This window comes from Protomyctophum bolini (assembly GCF_963924005.1).
Source record: "Protomyctophum bolini genome assembly, chromosome: 24".
Classification (NCBI taxonomy): domain Eukaryota; kingdom Metazoa; phylum Chordata; class Actinopteri; order Myctophiformes; family Myctophidae; genus Protomyctophum; species Protomyctophum bolini.
Window position 1 is genome coordinate 9203207 of NC_137885.1, and position 13675 is coordinate 9216881.

At 44.6% G+C, this 13675-nt stretch overlaps 2 protein-coding genes across 2 annotated transcripts in view; both read right to left on the reverse strand.

The window, feature by feature from the left end:
• The window catches only part of LOC308311680 (uncharacterized protein), a 200881-nt gene that overhangs the window by 136544 nt on the left and 50662 nt on the right, over positions 1-13675 (reverse strand). The gene's annotated exons all lie outside the window — the stretch shown is intronic.
• On the reverse strand, positions 166-11477 carry gyg2 (glycogenin 2; the record flags this gene model as incomplete). Its single annotated transcript, XM_080758510.1, has 8 exons — positions 11347-11477; positions 10461-10635; positions 8457-8619; positions 7709-7835; positions 6604-6799; positions 5338-5457; positions 3155-3277; positions 166-309 (listed from the first exon to the last, which is right to left on the reverse strand). The coding sequence occupies exons 1-8, from the start codon at positions 11439-11441 to the stop codon at positions 166-168; spliced, it is 1143 nt and encodes a 380-aa protein (XP_080614636.1). The 5' UTR covers positions 11442-11477.

Genomic DNA, 13675 nt, shown 5'->3' on the forward strand with positions numbered 1-13675 from the left:
TGCTATTTTTGAAAAATTCGAAGAACGACTGACATTTTTAGAATCTGATCTCAGGTCAGAATGGGTTAATCAGACCAGTGTGTGTCCCGTGGAAACCTCTTATGAATCTGATCTCAGGTCAGAATGGGTTAAACAAGGCATTTTGTAGAAAGGGCCTCGTGTTTTTTAATCCAGGAACCTGTCCAGTTTCCTCTGGATGTTGTCGAAGGCATCCCTGCCCAGGTAATCTGCCTGGCCCTCCTCCCACTGTCGCCGATGCTCCAGCTGATCCGTCTCCGATACGTCGGCTTCGGCCGACACAACCGCCGCCTACAAAACCATGTTTTTTTTGGGGGGGGGGGGGGAAGAGACACAACATGTCAAGGCATCTGCGACATACAAGCACCGCTGGAAAGAGCAGGGCTGTCACGATTATGAAATATTCACGTGGCGATTGATTGTGACTCAAATTACTATTAGATATTTTTCCCATCATCATTGAACGTGTGAATATTAGTGAGGATCAATTATGCAGTATAGATTGAAAATGGGTGGTGTCGCTATATACGAAAGTAGCCGATCTACGTACAAGCCACAATGTAGATTGGCTCTTGAGGCTGCTTCGGCTTTCACACTTCGGCTATGCACTAAATCTGGAAATTTCTATGTCAGTGGTTCTCAAACAATTTAATGTCAAGGACCCCCGAAATGATATGTAATTGGCCCGCCGACCCCCATCTGAAAATACAGTATGTTGTTCCAGGGACCCCCCAGAAGCAAAGATTTGAGTTAAAAACGTTGAAAAGAATATATATACCGTATTCAAAGATTTGCACCACATTTTTATGATTTAAAAAAAAATAGATCTACAAGCAAGTAGCGCGGCACTCGGTGCCACGACATGAGCTTGTAGATCTGCTATTTTATACTTCAAACATCAAAAGGGTTTCCCGTCCAGAATGGGTTAAAAAATAGCAGATACACAAGCTCGCAGCACGGCACGTATAGTGGCTTGTACACTTGCTATTTTCTATTTTTTTTTATTTTATTTAAAAAAAAATTGAAACATCGTGAAAGTGTTTGAAATGTTTTGTTTAGAAGGCATTTTTAGAATTGGCCTTTCAGGTCTTAATCGTATTTGTGTTTTGTTGTCAATACTTGAAAAAAGTACTTCTTCTGAATCTTCTCCCACTGGCAACAAGCCCGGATGTTAAGTCCATTGGCACTGCCCCTGAGGAGAGTTCAGTGTGAGGGAGATGAAAGACTTCAAATTAAACCAGGAGAGGAGCTTGGCCATGCTCTCAGTCTGTTGCCTGTTTTTCATGTTTGTTTACACCCAGACACAGGTTGTTAATAGAGATGTGCTTCCCCCCCCCCGTGACTGAGTGCACTGCAGAGAACTAGAGAAATAACTCCTCCTCATCTTTACTTTTCCTGTCCTCACCTCCCCGGATAACAACTCGACAATCTAATAACGCATTTAGACCCAATTCTACAAATGCCTTCTAAAGCTGAAAAACTTGTGCTTGTAATATATGAAGATAGGTTGAACATGGGAGTATAGTTTTATATCAATTACACCACCTGTGAAGAAGCCTTGAATTCATGGAGATTTCTCATATTTTTGTCGGATTCCTGAGCCAATTAGTTTTGATTGATTTGATACATTTTTTTACATCTTTGTTTTCGGGGCAGAAACCTCTCCTCTCCATTTTCTAAACTTTTGTGGTTGTGCCCCTATACTTGATCACACATCTGCTACTTTTGATGCTTTTTGAATTCTGAAAAGTAACAGTTTTGGACATGCAGAGACAATGCATAATATCTAAAACGACATGGATGCTTTCCCGGTTGTAAGGGCATAATAAACCACCCCGGATTCTCACGGAGGAGGGGAGAGTAGTTTGTGGTTGTGTGTGTACTGTGTAGTGAAGGTTCTTTCTGCCAGCGTGTGTGACGAGGTGGCTAGAGATAACGGGTGCTTCTGCATCAAAGCGTCACCTCCTCCAACCGTTCCGACTGCAGACAAACGCACAGTGCCAGTTGTGTTCTATACGAATAATTCTGGATGCCTGGCAGGTGAAAACATGCACCTCGGTGTGTTTGTTTGCCAGTCAGTGCCTGCAGGCTGAATGAGATGCAGGACCTCAACTGGCCTTATAACTACTCAACTCCAGTATAGGCAAAGTACGAATCATTTCTACCAGCCAAGTACCACAAAGCTTTAGAAGTATACTACAAACAGACTGGGTGGTGCATGCACTTCCTGGCAGGCATTGCAGAATGCCTATAATCCTAACACTTTTAAATCAGGCTAGATTAGGCACTCACTCAACGTCGCAAAACCACAGCCAAATCCGTAGTGACAGTTAAACACTGTGTATAGCCTATATCTGCACTGCAGCTCAGCACAGGCGAGACGGTGTCGGCGGCACATACCACCTCAACAACATGCAGAGAGGCTATATACGGTCATATTCACACCGGAAAGCTTTTACTGCGATTAAAAACGAATCCTGCTGTGAATTGTCAGAAAGTGCACTTCGTTTTGGCAGGTGTGATATGGCTCAATCGAATGCTAATGCGCACCAAAAACCGCATTCTACTCCGCCGGGGTTTTCACTTCGCTTCAAAACGCAGCAGAGTGCAGATCACTGCAGGTGTGAACGCATTAAACATAGGGAGTGAATGTACCATTGTGGGATGAAGAAGTTGGTATTCGGCACACGAGAAGGAAGGAGAAGGCATTGTTGCACAGCGACACGTAAGGATGTCACACACGTGGTCTAACTCTAATGAAGAGATAGAAGCCCCTTATTGCAATATGGCCAGACCATTTGTTCTTGCTTAATGTAAATCGCTCTGGATCAAGAGCGTCTGCTAAATGCCTAAATTTTGTATCTTGTTCAGTTGTTTGCTTATATCACAGTTTATTGCAGACTCTTTCTTGCTGCTGTTCTTCTGTTTCCCCCCTGGAAATCCAAATGAATGATTTGAAAGGACGCGCAAGTTTTTACAGTATCGGTTCTTCCATCACTGTTGTTGTACAAAGAACCTCTTAAATGGGTTAAGGAACCGCTATAGTTTATAGTGTGTGATAGGACGGTTTTAGACGTAAAGGTTCTGTGTGAGTCTCACTCTCTACTATGTGTGTGATAGAACGTGTTATGCATACCGGTTCTGCGTGGGTCTCGGAGGCTCCGTTGGTTTCCTCGGTTCCCTCCGTAGTTCCGGGCGGGTCGTCCTGGTTCTCTGTCCCTCGCTCGTCACCCGACAGCGCGTCTTCTGCTAGTGAACTCTGCACACATTGTCCGTCCCCAAAAAAACAACACAACGGAACACACAAATACCGCTTTGTGAATTAATTCACCAGTAGCACCATGGGGGGAAAATCACACCATGCTTTAGGTCAAGAACAAGGCAGTGAGTATAGAGTGTCTAAATGAAGTGACATTGATACATTACAAATATTATTACAGTATTCTGAGCTCTGAGAGGCACCACAATCAAGGCACGCTATAGGGCAGGGTTTCTCAAACTTTTTCATGTCAATTAAGGACCCCCAAAATGACACTCATTAGCCTGCGGACCCCACATTTGAAAATATATGCTAAGAGAAGGTTTTTACGGTTCTAGCAGTGATTCTCAACCATTTTCATTTTCAAGGGCACACGGTTTGACCTGCATTTTAGGCTACGGTCCCTCATTCAATGGCATTTCTATCTCTGGGACCCCAATGTATCATTGCAAAATCAAAGTTAATTTAACTTCGAGAGTGTACAAATGGAACCATTTGGTTCCTAATAATTATCATTTAGCTGAGGACCCCCCCTGGAACTCTCTCAAGGACCCTAGGGGTCCCTGCTGGACCCCACTTTGGGAACCACTGCCCTCAGGGGGGCCACGGCAGCCACTTGGAGAAGAGCCTGGAGTAGACCATCCGTGTGTGACTTGCGAGTGTAAGGAACGGGTAGAAGACTGGGCTCTTCACAGCTCCCTGCAGGGCCCGGGTGGGGACATTGAGTGAGCCTGGGTGGTGATGTGTGGGGATGTAACTCATTGCTTGTACATATAGACATGTATATGTATAATAATGTCACAGGCTCATAGTTTTGGGTTTCTCACTCATTTACTGTAGGCTTTATGAAAAGGTTGGTTATGAGACGAGAACGGCTTTGCACTGTTTTTTTTTTATCTATAAAGCCTTAATTGCCTAATTATCTTAGCAGCCTATTACATCCTAACGTTGGCCATCATCATCACACCCGTTCTCAAGACTAAATCCCCAATGTTAATTCTGAACTGGGTAAGAGGACTGCTTTTCATTACTTACTTTGCCCCTCACATGTGGAACTTTCTACAATCAGTTTTAAGAACTTGATTTAATTTGATTGATTTAAAAGTCTACTGAGGGATACTCTGACTCTAGCTGAATCATTCTGAAATGTCTATCTTGATTTGGATTTAAATTGTACGTTATGTGTAACTTAAATTGACCTCCCTGAATTAATAAAGGTGAACCTTACAGCGTGTCATTGCACTAAACACAGTTAGTGGAGTGGAGGTCCTTAAATCCCAAATCCCTAAACTGATTAGACTCTGTCTGGTGCACACACAAACACAGACGTTCATGTCCCACACGCTTGTATTACTATTGCTGTGAGCGCGTCTAGATTTTAGTATGTAATATTAATTATTATTATTTTTACCATTTTAAATCTAGCCCTACAGCATGAGTTATGCCAATTTATTGTTCATCCCGCGGTGGTACGGGAGGTCAACAACGCAGACCTCTGCGCTCACAACAGTCTTGTATATCGGCTGTTCTCTGTGCGCAATACTGTTGCGCAATGAAGTATAAATGTCTCCTAGGGTAGGTGCACCCAGGGAACTAAAACCAGCGCTCCCCAAAACGACAGGTTTGGAGATCTGTTGGGAATTGATTACATGGAACAGTCCCCCGTGCTACCAGTCTCACTGTTTGTAAACAAATAATTGGCCTATGGGCTGTCCAAAACAAGTAATATAGCTTATAGCTATAACTTTTAGGCAGTTGTGGTGCAAATTATGTCCAAGAGACCGGTACATATGCTTTTTAAAAACAAGTAAAAGTAGTATTTCTCACATCAACAAATTGCTGTAATCTTTTCACGAAGACAACCAGTTCTCTTGTGAGGACCAGGATAATTCACCTCACAAATGACCTCAAAGCCTACTTTAGTTTATAGCTACGGGGACATATTTTGGCCAAGTACAGTAAAGACACAGACAGACAGACAGACAGACAGACAGACGCGTTCCACTGTCAACGACAACAATAGCTCTCGAGAAATAATGCACTTTGATGTGTACACTCACCGCCCCCCTCATGTCTGTCGGTGTCGGTGGTGATGTGGGCCTCTGCTGGTCGATGGAGAAACGTGCGAGCAGCGAGTTGGACACGTCCAGGTTCCCCTTGGCTTCTTGTCTCCGCCAGCTCTGCCAAGACGAGACGGACAGACAGAGGGACAATCAGATGGACAGACGGATAGGTGGACAGAAGTGGTCGAGCGATGCTCATACACTACAATGCCTGTTGGACTCTCGCACCTGGCTCATGTGTGGGCGGTCTTCTGTGACTCTTTTGTGCAGATAAACCAAAACCGTGGTGGTTTACAATGTACAGAACACACATACGTAGCTAGCTACGTATATGCACAAATATTGACTTTAAAAGGTCAGCCGTTTGTTGTTCAGTAGATGTGCTCTGTTATGTTATGCAGCCTATGATTTTCTTGTACTTTGGTGACTGGGGTCACACACACACTGTAGTCTCGTCGCGTTGCCAGACTGTTTTTACAATTTTCAAATGCATACACATTTTGGAGAACAGAAGCTCTATCATGATTAAGCGGAAGTGAAGCCTCCTCCCCACTTCTGTTTCGTCTTTACAGTCGTGCAGATTTATCCTAATATTAATCGAAATCATCTAAGCAATAGTATAAGCACTAGGCATATTATAGCTTGCTGCTCAGCGGAAATGGAAATAAAAATAAATAAATGTAAAGATATTACATTGTAATGGGAGCTTCCTTGCTTGGATTTCGGGAGGTGTAGTTTGGGAGGTGCATTTGGAGACGAGTTGTCTGGCTATACGCATCGGATCGGTAGGCTACTCTGTGTCGACCAATGCATAAGTTGTGGGTATCCGAAATCGGTATCGGGAAGGGAAACAATCACTCCTGTGTGAAGTGAGGGGCGATCTAAGATGGGCGATCCATTGTCATGACAATAACGGGTAGCTATACCCGACGATAACGCAAGTAGCATTATGGCTTGATCGATCGAAAACGCTATAAAAGCACAATTGCCATTGATCTATATACGGCAATGGCGTTAAGCGTATAGTATCAACTAAGTTTTAATTGACCTAGATCTACGCAATGGCGCGGAGGGTGTTAATGTTTGTGTGGCTCCACAAAAAGCCGATTTTGCTCAGACACGTATGATGTAAATTCTCCTTTCATTCTCCTTTCATTGGCAAATGTTAGGACAAAAAGCTGTATTTAGGAGGGGATGGCGCCCCTCAAAAATACACCGGCGCATCTCTAGTATTTACCCTGCAGTTCATAAAACACACCTTACCTGATGTGAGGTCCCAGTGCCGTGACTTGAAGGTGTCTTTACTGGGGTCGTGTGGCTGAGGTACTCCTTCCACCAGAGGGCGACAAACCGCTCCGTGCTGTGTTCTGTATGTGCCTCGGTTGTCTGTGCACTGGCCCTGCAGTTCCAGGGCTTATTGGACCCCAGGAAGTGGACAATCTTGGCATTGTGGCCAAATCTGAGGGAAGGCAGAAATACATTCACTATATATCCCGCCAGGACAGAATAGTTCTGCTGCAGTTTAATGTCCTGTCAGGACCTCTAGTACTGCTGGTTTTATATCCTGTCAGGACCTCTAGTACTGCTTGTTTTATATCCTGTCAGGACCTCTAGTACTGCTGGTTTTATATCCTATACCAGGACCTCTAGTACTGCTGGTTTTATATCCTACCAGGACCTCTAGTACTGCTGGTTTTATATCCTGTCAGGACCTCTAGTACCGTATTGTTCGGAATATAAGATGACTCTGATTACATGACGACTCATTTTTCAAGACTCATTTGTGGGAAAAGAACAAGTCAAATAGTCTAGTCTCCGATTATAATGCGACCCCGTGTTTTAGTGCAGCGTAGCCCTCTAGACCCTCTCAGTATAAATGGTATCCGCATTCGTAAAGCGAATGGCAAATCCAGTGACGTCGTTTAACGTCGTTTAATGCAGTCATATTGGACTCTTCTGTTTGGATGTATATGGGCTGTGTGAAGGCCAGAAAGTAGTTTGTAATAGTCTAAAGACGGTCTCATCAGACGGTGGCCCATGGCTCAAATGCTAAATAAATAATGGATCTTGATATGAAATGGGTTGAAAGCCAGTGCCATATACTGTAGGAACAACTCATTGTTGTAAAGCAGGGAGGTATAGCTGTACAGTGTGTACACTGTGGTTGTATGTAGGAACAACTCATTGTCATAAAGCAGGGAGGTATATAGCTGTACACTGTGGTTGTGTATGTAGGATCACTCATTGTCGTAAAGCAGGGAGGTATATAGCTGTACACTGTGGTTGTATGTAGGAACAACTCATTGTTGTAAAACAGGGAGGTATATAGCTGTACACTGTGGTTGTATGTATGTGTGGGATCGCTCACTGTTGGAGAGCAGGGAGGTAGCTGTACACGGTGCTGGCGCTGAGGTTGTACACAAAGGGCAGATGCTTGCTGATGTCCTTCACTGCCCAGTCGCTGAAATAGGTGTTCAAGAGCCCCTGGTCTCCCCCTGTGTGTACGAGGGAACGCAAGAGGATCAGCTCAACGCCATGTGTGCTACAAAAAAAAGGCTCTTGGATATAGGAACCCTGTATGTTGGTTCGGCACTGGAACCAAAAAGATTATGTTGTTTTTTCTTACCCTGAACTGGGAGAAAAAGTGAGGGGTGTCACTATCCTATAGATGCCAAGCGGAAAAAAATCTTCATAAAGATATGGGAAACTGTAACTTTGACAGGTCATATTATTTGACACATATTGCTGTCCAGGCCCTGGAATGGAACCTCCCCAGGGCTGGCTGGCTCTCTCTAACCATTCCGCCCCGCCCCCAATGCAAAGGTTTTGCTTTGGAAACGCAAAAAAAATACCATATTGCGTTCCTGGCAGTCAAGCATTGTGGATTTTGATGTGACGTGACGAATATGACGTCCCTTGGCTTAACAGGCTCAAGCTTGTAGGTCTGCTATTTTCGAAAAATCGAAAGAACGACTGACATTTTTTTAGAATCTGATCTCAGGTCAGAATGGGTTCATCAGACCAGTGTGTGTGTCCACAGTGGAAACCTCGTATGAATCTGATCTCGGGTCAGAATGGGTTAATAATAATATGCACGACGCAATTACCCGACTGACCGTCAAAGCTCCCGTGTTGCCGTGCGTGCTCCAGCAGCCTGGCGTGGGTGTCCAGGGACGGCCGGAAGACAAACACCCCGGAGTTGAAGCAGTCGGGCCAGCCGGGGTCCGGCGCCGCCGACAGCTCCTCCCTCTCAAAGAGCTCGTCCACGTTGCACAGAGCCTGGAGAGAGAGAGAGAGAGAGAGAGAGAGAGAGAGAGAGAGAGAGAGAGGGAGGTCAGGGAGGAGGTTTGTGTGTGTGTGTGTGTGTGTGTGTGTGTGTGTGCGCACACAGTCTATTCCAATATGTTTCCCTTTGGGTTAGAAGTGATTATTTTGTTCACCACACGAATCACACATGTTGGAGTGCGCATCGACATGCGTGGCTGGTTTAAGACTCACCCCGTGGCTTCCGTGTTGTAGGGGTATAGGGACCGGGTTAGTAATGTCGGAATAACGAGCCGTCGGAAAATATGATGACACGGACCCGTCTGTATGTGTGTGTGTGTGTGTGTGTGCGTGCGTGCGTGCGTGCGTGCGTGTGTGTAGCGTTCTGTAGCATCAGGTCAACATGCTGAACATTGAACATTGAACATGAACCCTGCAGGTTTACACCGGCCGTTTGGCTGGTATCACGGCCTTCAAACATGCCTGCAGCCGTGACCAGATTGTGCTGTTTGCTCTGGGCTGAACAAAGACCCTATGGAGTCGTTTGTGTGTGTGTGTTTGTGTCAGTTTACTGATCCCATGTCTCCATGTCTGTCTGTGACCGCCACACATGTGGATGTATATGCACACTGCACAGAAGCTGCTGGCCTCTCAGAGGGGGGCATCGACCTATCTGTGCAACATGTGGTGCAGCATATACCATCGTCTATAGTGCTGCACCCCCTGTTACCTCCTGACGCACCCCCCAGCGCTCTTGTTGTATTTGGCTGAAAATTATATATATTCTTTTAATATGATTATGGCAAATAATCACAGAACGTCACTGCACCGAGAGACATGCAGCTGCTGACTGTATACATCTCCTTACAACAGTGGTTTACCGGAGTTTGTGCTAAATAACACCATTCTACGGTGAAACCGGCATTAACCTTTTCATGTCACGCACTCCACCAAGGGGTGCACGCACCACAGTTTGGGAAACCCCTGGTCTAGTGTAAATGCACTTACTATGCATGTGTAAATGTACTTACTATGAATGGCACAATTCACAATTTGTCAAATGTTTTCGAAACTATAGCAGATCCACGATGCTTGTAGATCGAATAGACGGTATAAAATAGAAGTTGAATGGGAAATGTATGTCAAAATGTAAGTGTTCAAGCGAAGTTAATACCGTAAAGTTGTCTTTAATTTGAGTACAACACTTGAGTAAATAGGGATGTCCCGATACATTTTTTCCGTTCCTGATACCACCATTTCTGTGTTAGCCGATACCAGTGCTGTGATCTGGTGTTGTGTTCATATGCTATATCTAGCTATATATCGCGTGTTGTGTTTATTAGCAGACTCCTCACTCATATAGTATGTGCACTTGCAGTTTGGGCAACTCGAAAGCAAACTCCACCATTTTATATTTACCTGCCATATAGTGTCGGATCGGTGGTTAGACTGGCATATTCGCCGATACCGATTTAATATGATAGTGGTAGTAAAAGTAGCAGATCTACACGCTTGTTGCGTTGGCTACGAAACGGTGTCGAGAACTACTGATTTTAGGAGTCATTTTTGCTGAATCGCCCTGCGTGGCTTTTAACCCATTCTGAACGGGAACCCATTTTTGGTGTTGGCATCATGTTATGCTTTAGCTGTTGAAAAATAGCAGATCTACAAGCTTGTAGGTCTGCTATTTTTGAAAAATCAAAGAAAGACTGACATTTTTAGAATCTGATCTCAGGTCAGAATGGATTAATCAGACCAGTGTGTGTCCAGTGGAAACCTCGTATGAATCTGATCTCGGGTCAGAATGGGTTAATATTGGGGGGATATAAACGGGTGAGAACTGAGAACCGTCTCACCAGTGTGTCGGCGTCCAGGAACACACACTTCCGGTACTGGAGGAGGGTCCAGCAGTGCAGCTTGGTGAAGGTGACACCCAGCTCGGGACGTCCCAGGGAGCGCAGGCGCTGGCTGTCCCCGCTGTCCAGCTGGTCCACCACCATCACCCGGTCAAACACCTGCTCCAGGGCCGCTCTGGGAGGGCAAAACATCAAAGATATGATAATTTAAAAAAAATCACACCTGTGTGACACACACACACACACACACACCTCTCTCTCTCATTAGCAGGCAGCAGGCACAGCAATACCCCTCTCTCTGTTTCTGGCGCCCCCTACTGGTATTATTAAGTCACATATACTCGTGCTCATGACAACATGATACAGGGTACACAGGACATTGCTGGTTGTATAGGAGTGGTTGCACCACTCACAAAATCATGGTATGAAAATCATATGTCCATTTTTGCCAATGGAGAGATTATCCTATTTAGTTAAGACGTACGTTCTTATAAGTTTCCGGACACCAATAGGTTTTTTTTTTTTTAGATTGCGTGCAGGCTTAGTATGTTGAATCTAGTTTGCAATTAATGAGGATTTAGTTGACACAAGAAAATAAAATGGCGATAGTATTCCATGTGGGGCAAGACGGCCTGTCACAGCCAGATTTGGGAGAGCAGCGCAGCTTTGTTTTTGCGAGGAAAGCGGTAAAATGAGACTTTCGTGGTTGTTTTCGTCTCAGATTTAGTCCGACGGAGCGTCACAGTATAACTCCATGGGGACACAAAAGCGACACAAAAGTAGGACCCGGGAGTATCTCAGGAGGGGGCGCTCACGTCACGGCTAAAATACTGAATAAGGTGGTAGTAAGGAGGAACTGTATAGGGGCTATACAACTCTCTCTCACCGCGAGCCCGTGGAGACATCTGCCGTGACCATCGCGGCGGTCTCTCTGGTGGTGCCGTGCCGCCTCAGGCTCCGCCCCACGGCCATGGCGCCCATGCAGTAGGCGTCCGTGGTGGCCAGCGTAACGAAGGCCTCGCCGCCGCCACCTTGTGGAGAGACACGGCGATGAAGACGTCTTGTTAGAATCGGAACAGCGGAGCCATTAGTGCATATTCTTTTTTTGAGTAGTCAAAGTGTAAAATAATGGGTTAAAATGGTTAAAACCTAAACTGACACGGATGCTTTCCCGGTGTAATTGGGTTAACCCATTTTGGGGCGGGAACCCCTTTTGGTGTTAGCATCGTGTTACGCTTTAGCTATTGAAAAATAGCAGATCTACAAGCTCATAGCGCACCACCGAGTGGCGCGCTACGAGCTTGTAGGTCTGCTATTTTTGAAAAATCGACTGACATAGAAACATAGCTTTTTCGGAAAACTGTCAGGATGTAGAAGACATTTTAAAATCTGATCTCAGGTCAAAATCGGTTAAAAACTATTTTTTTTAATGGGCGGGGTCCCTGGCAAAAACGTCCGTGCGCGCATGATAAAAGCAACAGCTTATCTCTTCCTGGCTTTCTGAGTCACTGACGTGACATCTGACCTTTTTCTTTTGTTTGTCTCCAGTCAGTCTGTGTTACATTTCAATTGAAGCACTATTTCAAGCCAGCTGCGACACTAGTATACACCCTACCTACCGGACCCGGTGCACTGTCTCCAGGCCCTCTGCCAAACAGCACGGTGTGCCTTCTATTCTGGTTCTCCTGTTGAAGTGGGTCACCGACCGTGTACATGTATAGTTTAACACCTCTGGCGGAATTAATGCCCCCCCCCCCCCCCCCGATTCAGCACTGTATATTTCGACAATTCGGCCTCCGTGACACGGGGGGCCGTGACAGGGGGGCCAATTTATTGAACTGGGGGACCCACTGTGGACCCCAGTTTGACTCGTTGAGTCGGTTCTACAGATAGATGTTGTGAAAATGTTTTACCTCTTTTTCTTATATTGTTGTTTGACAATTTTGAAATTCGAATTTAGTGGAGTATTTCCACTGTTCAATACTTTTACTTCTATACTCCCCACTACATACTGTATCTGGGGGAAATATTGTACTTTTTTTTACTCCAATACCTTTATTTGAAAACTTTAGTTTCTGCTGTACTAGGTTTACTACTTATATCTATTTTCTGAAAATGGCAGTGGTTCTCAAACTTTCCGTGTCAAGGACCCCCGGAATTATCTGTAATTGGCTGCCGACCCCCATCTGAAAATATGTTGTTCCAGGGGACCCCCCCCCCAGAAGCAAAGATTTGAGTTAAAAACGTTCGCTGTGAATGAATATATATTCAAAGATTTGCACCACATTTTCACAATTTCTCAAAAATAGCAGATCTACAAGCTCGTGGCGCAGCACTCGGTGCCGCGCCACGAGCTTTGTAGAGCTGCTTGTTTTTCAACAAAGTATAATGCTTAAAACACCAAAAGGGGTTCCTGTCCAGAATAATACCTGCCATTTCCAGGGTCTGAGAATGAATCCAGAGATGCTTGTTTCTTGTTTCCGTCTATCGTCCGCTATGAAAGGGCAGGCGTATAGGATGACCACAAAACTATTTCCTCGCGGCACGTGTCTGGTTGTCTCGGACGAAAACCTTGACGGTGATGGTAGCTTTCAGAACGACCGTATACGATGAACTGTTGTCGAATACGGAATGAAATGAACAGATGAGTTCCATGTGACCGTCATTCCTTCTTCTTCCGCTGCTCATTGCTGCACTGTAGCTGTCGAGTGACCAAAGGTCAAGCACTGAAGCAGAGCCTTCAATTTGAACATCACCAGTGTTATACAGTAACTAGATAGATTTACTCAATTCTGTACTCAAAGTGCAATTGTAAGTATTTTGTTTTTTTACTTTAGTGGAGCATTTAAAATGTGTTGTACTTCTACTCCACTACTTCAGGGGCAAATGTTATACTTTTACTCTCATTATAATAATTATTCTTCTTATTTTGATTATTATTACAAAACATACATTAACCATTTCAGTCCTATTATACATTTCGGCCATTTGAAAATAGCTGATGTGAGAAGCTTGTAGGTCTAGCAATTTTCATTGCATAATGAGAACTTTCTACTTTTGATACCAATACTTTTGCTCAAGTAAGTTTTGAATTCGGCATTTTTTTTCACTTTCACAGATTATCTCTACATTGCAGTATTGATACTTTTACTCAACCCATTTTGTGCGGGAACCCCTTTTTGGTGTTACCATTATGTTATGCTTTAGCCATTGAA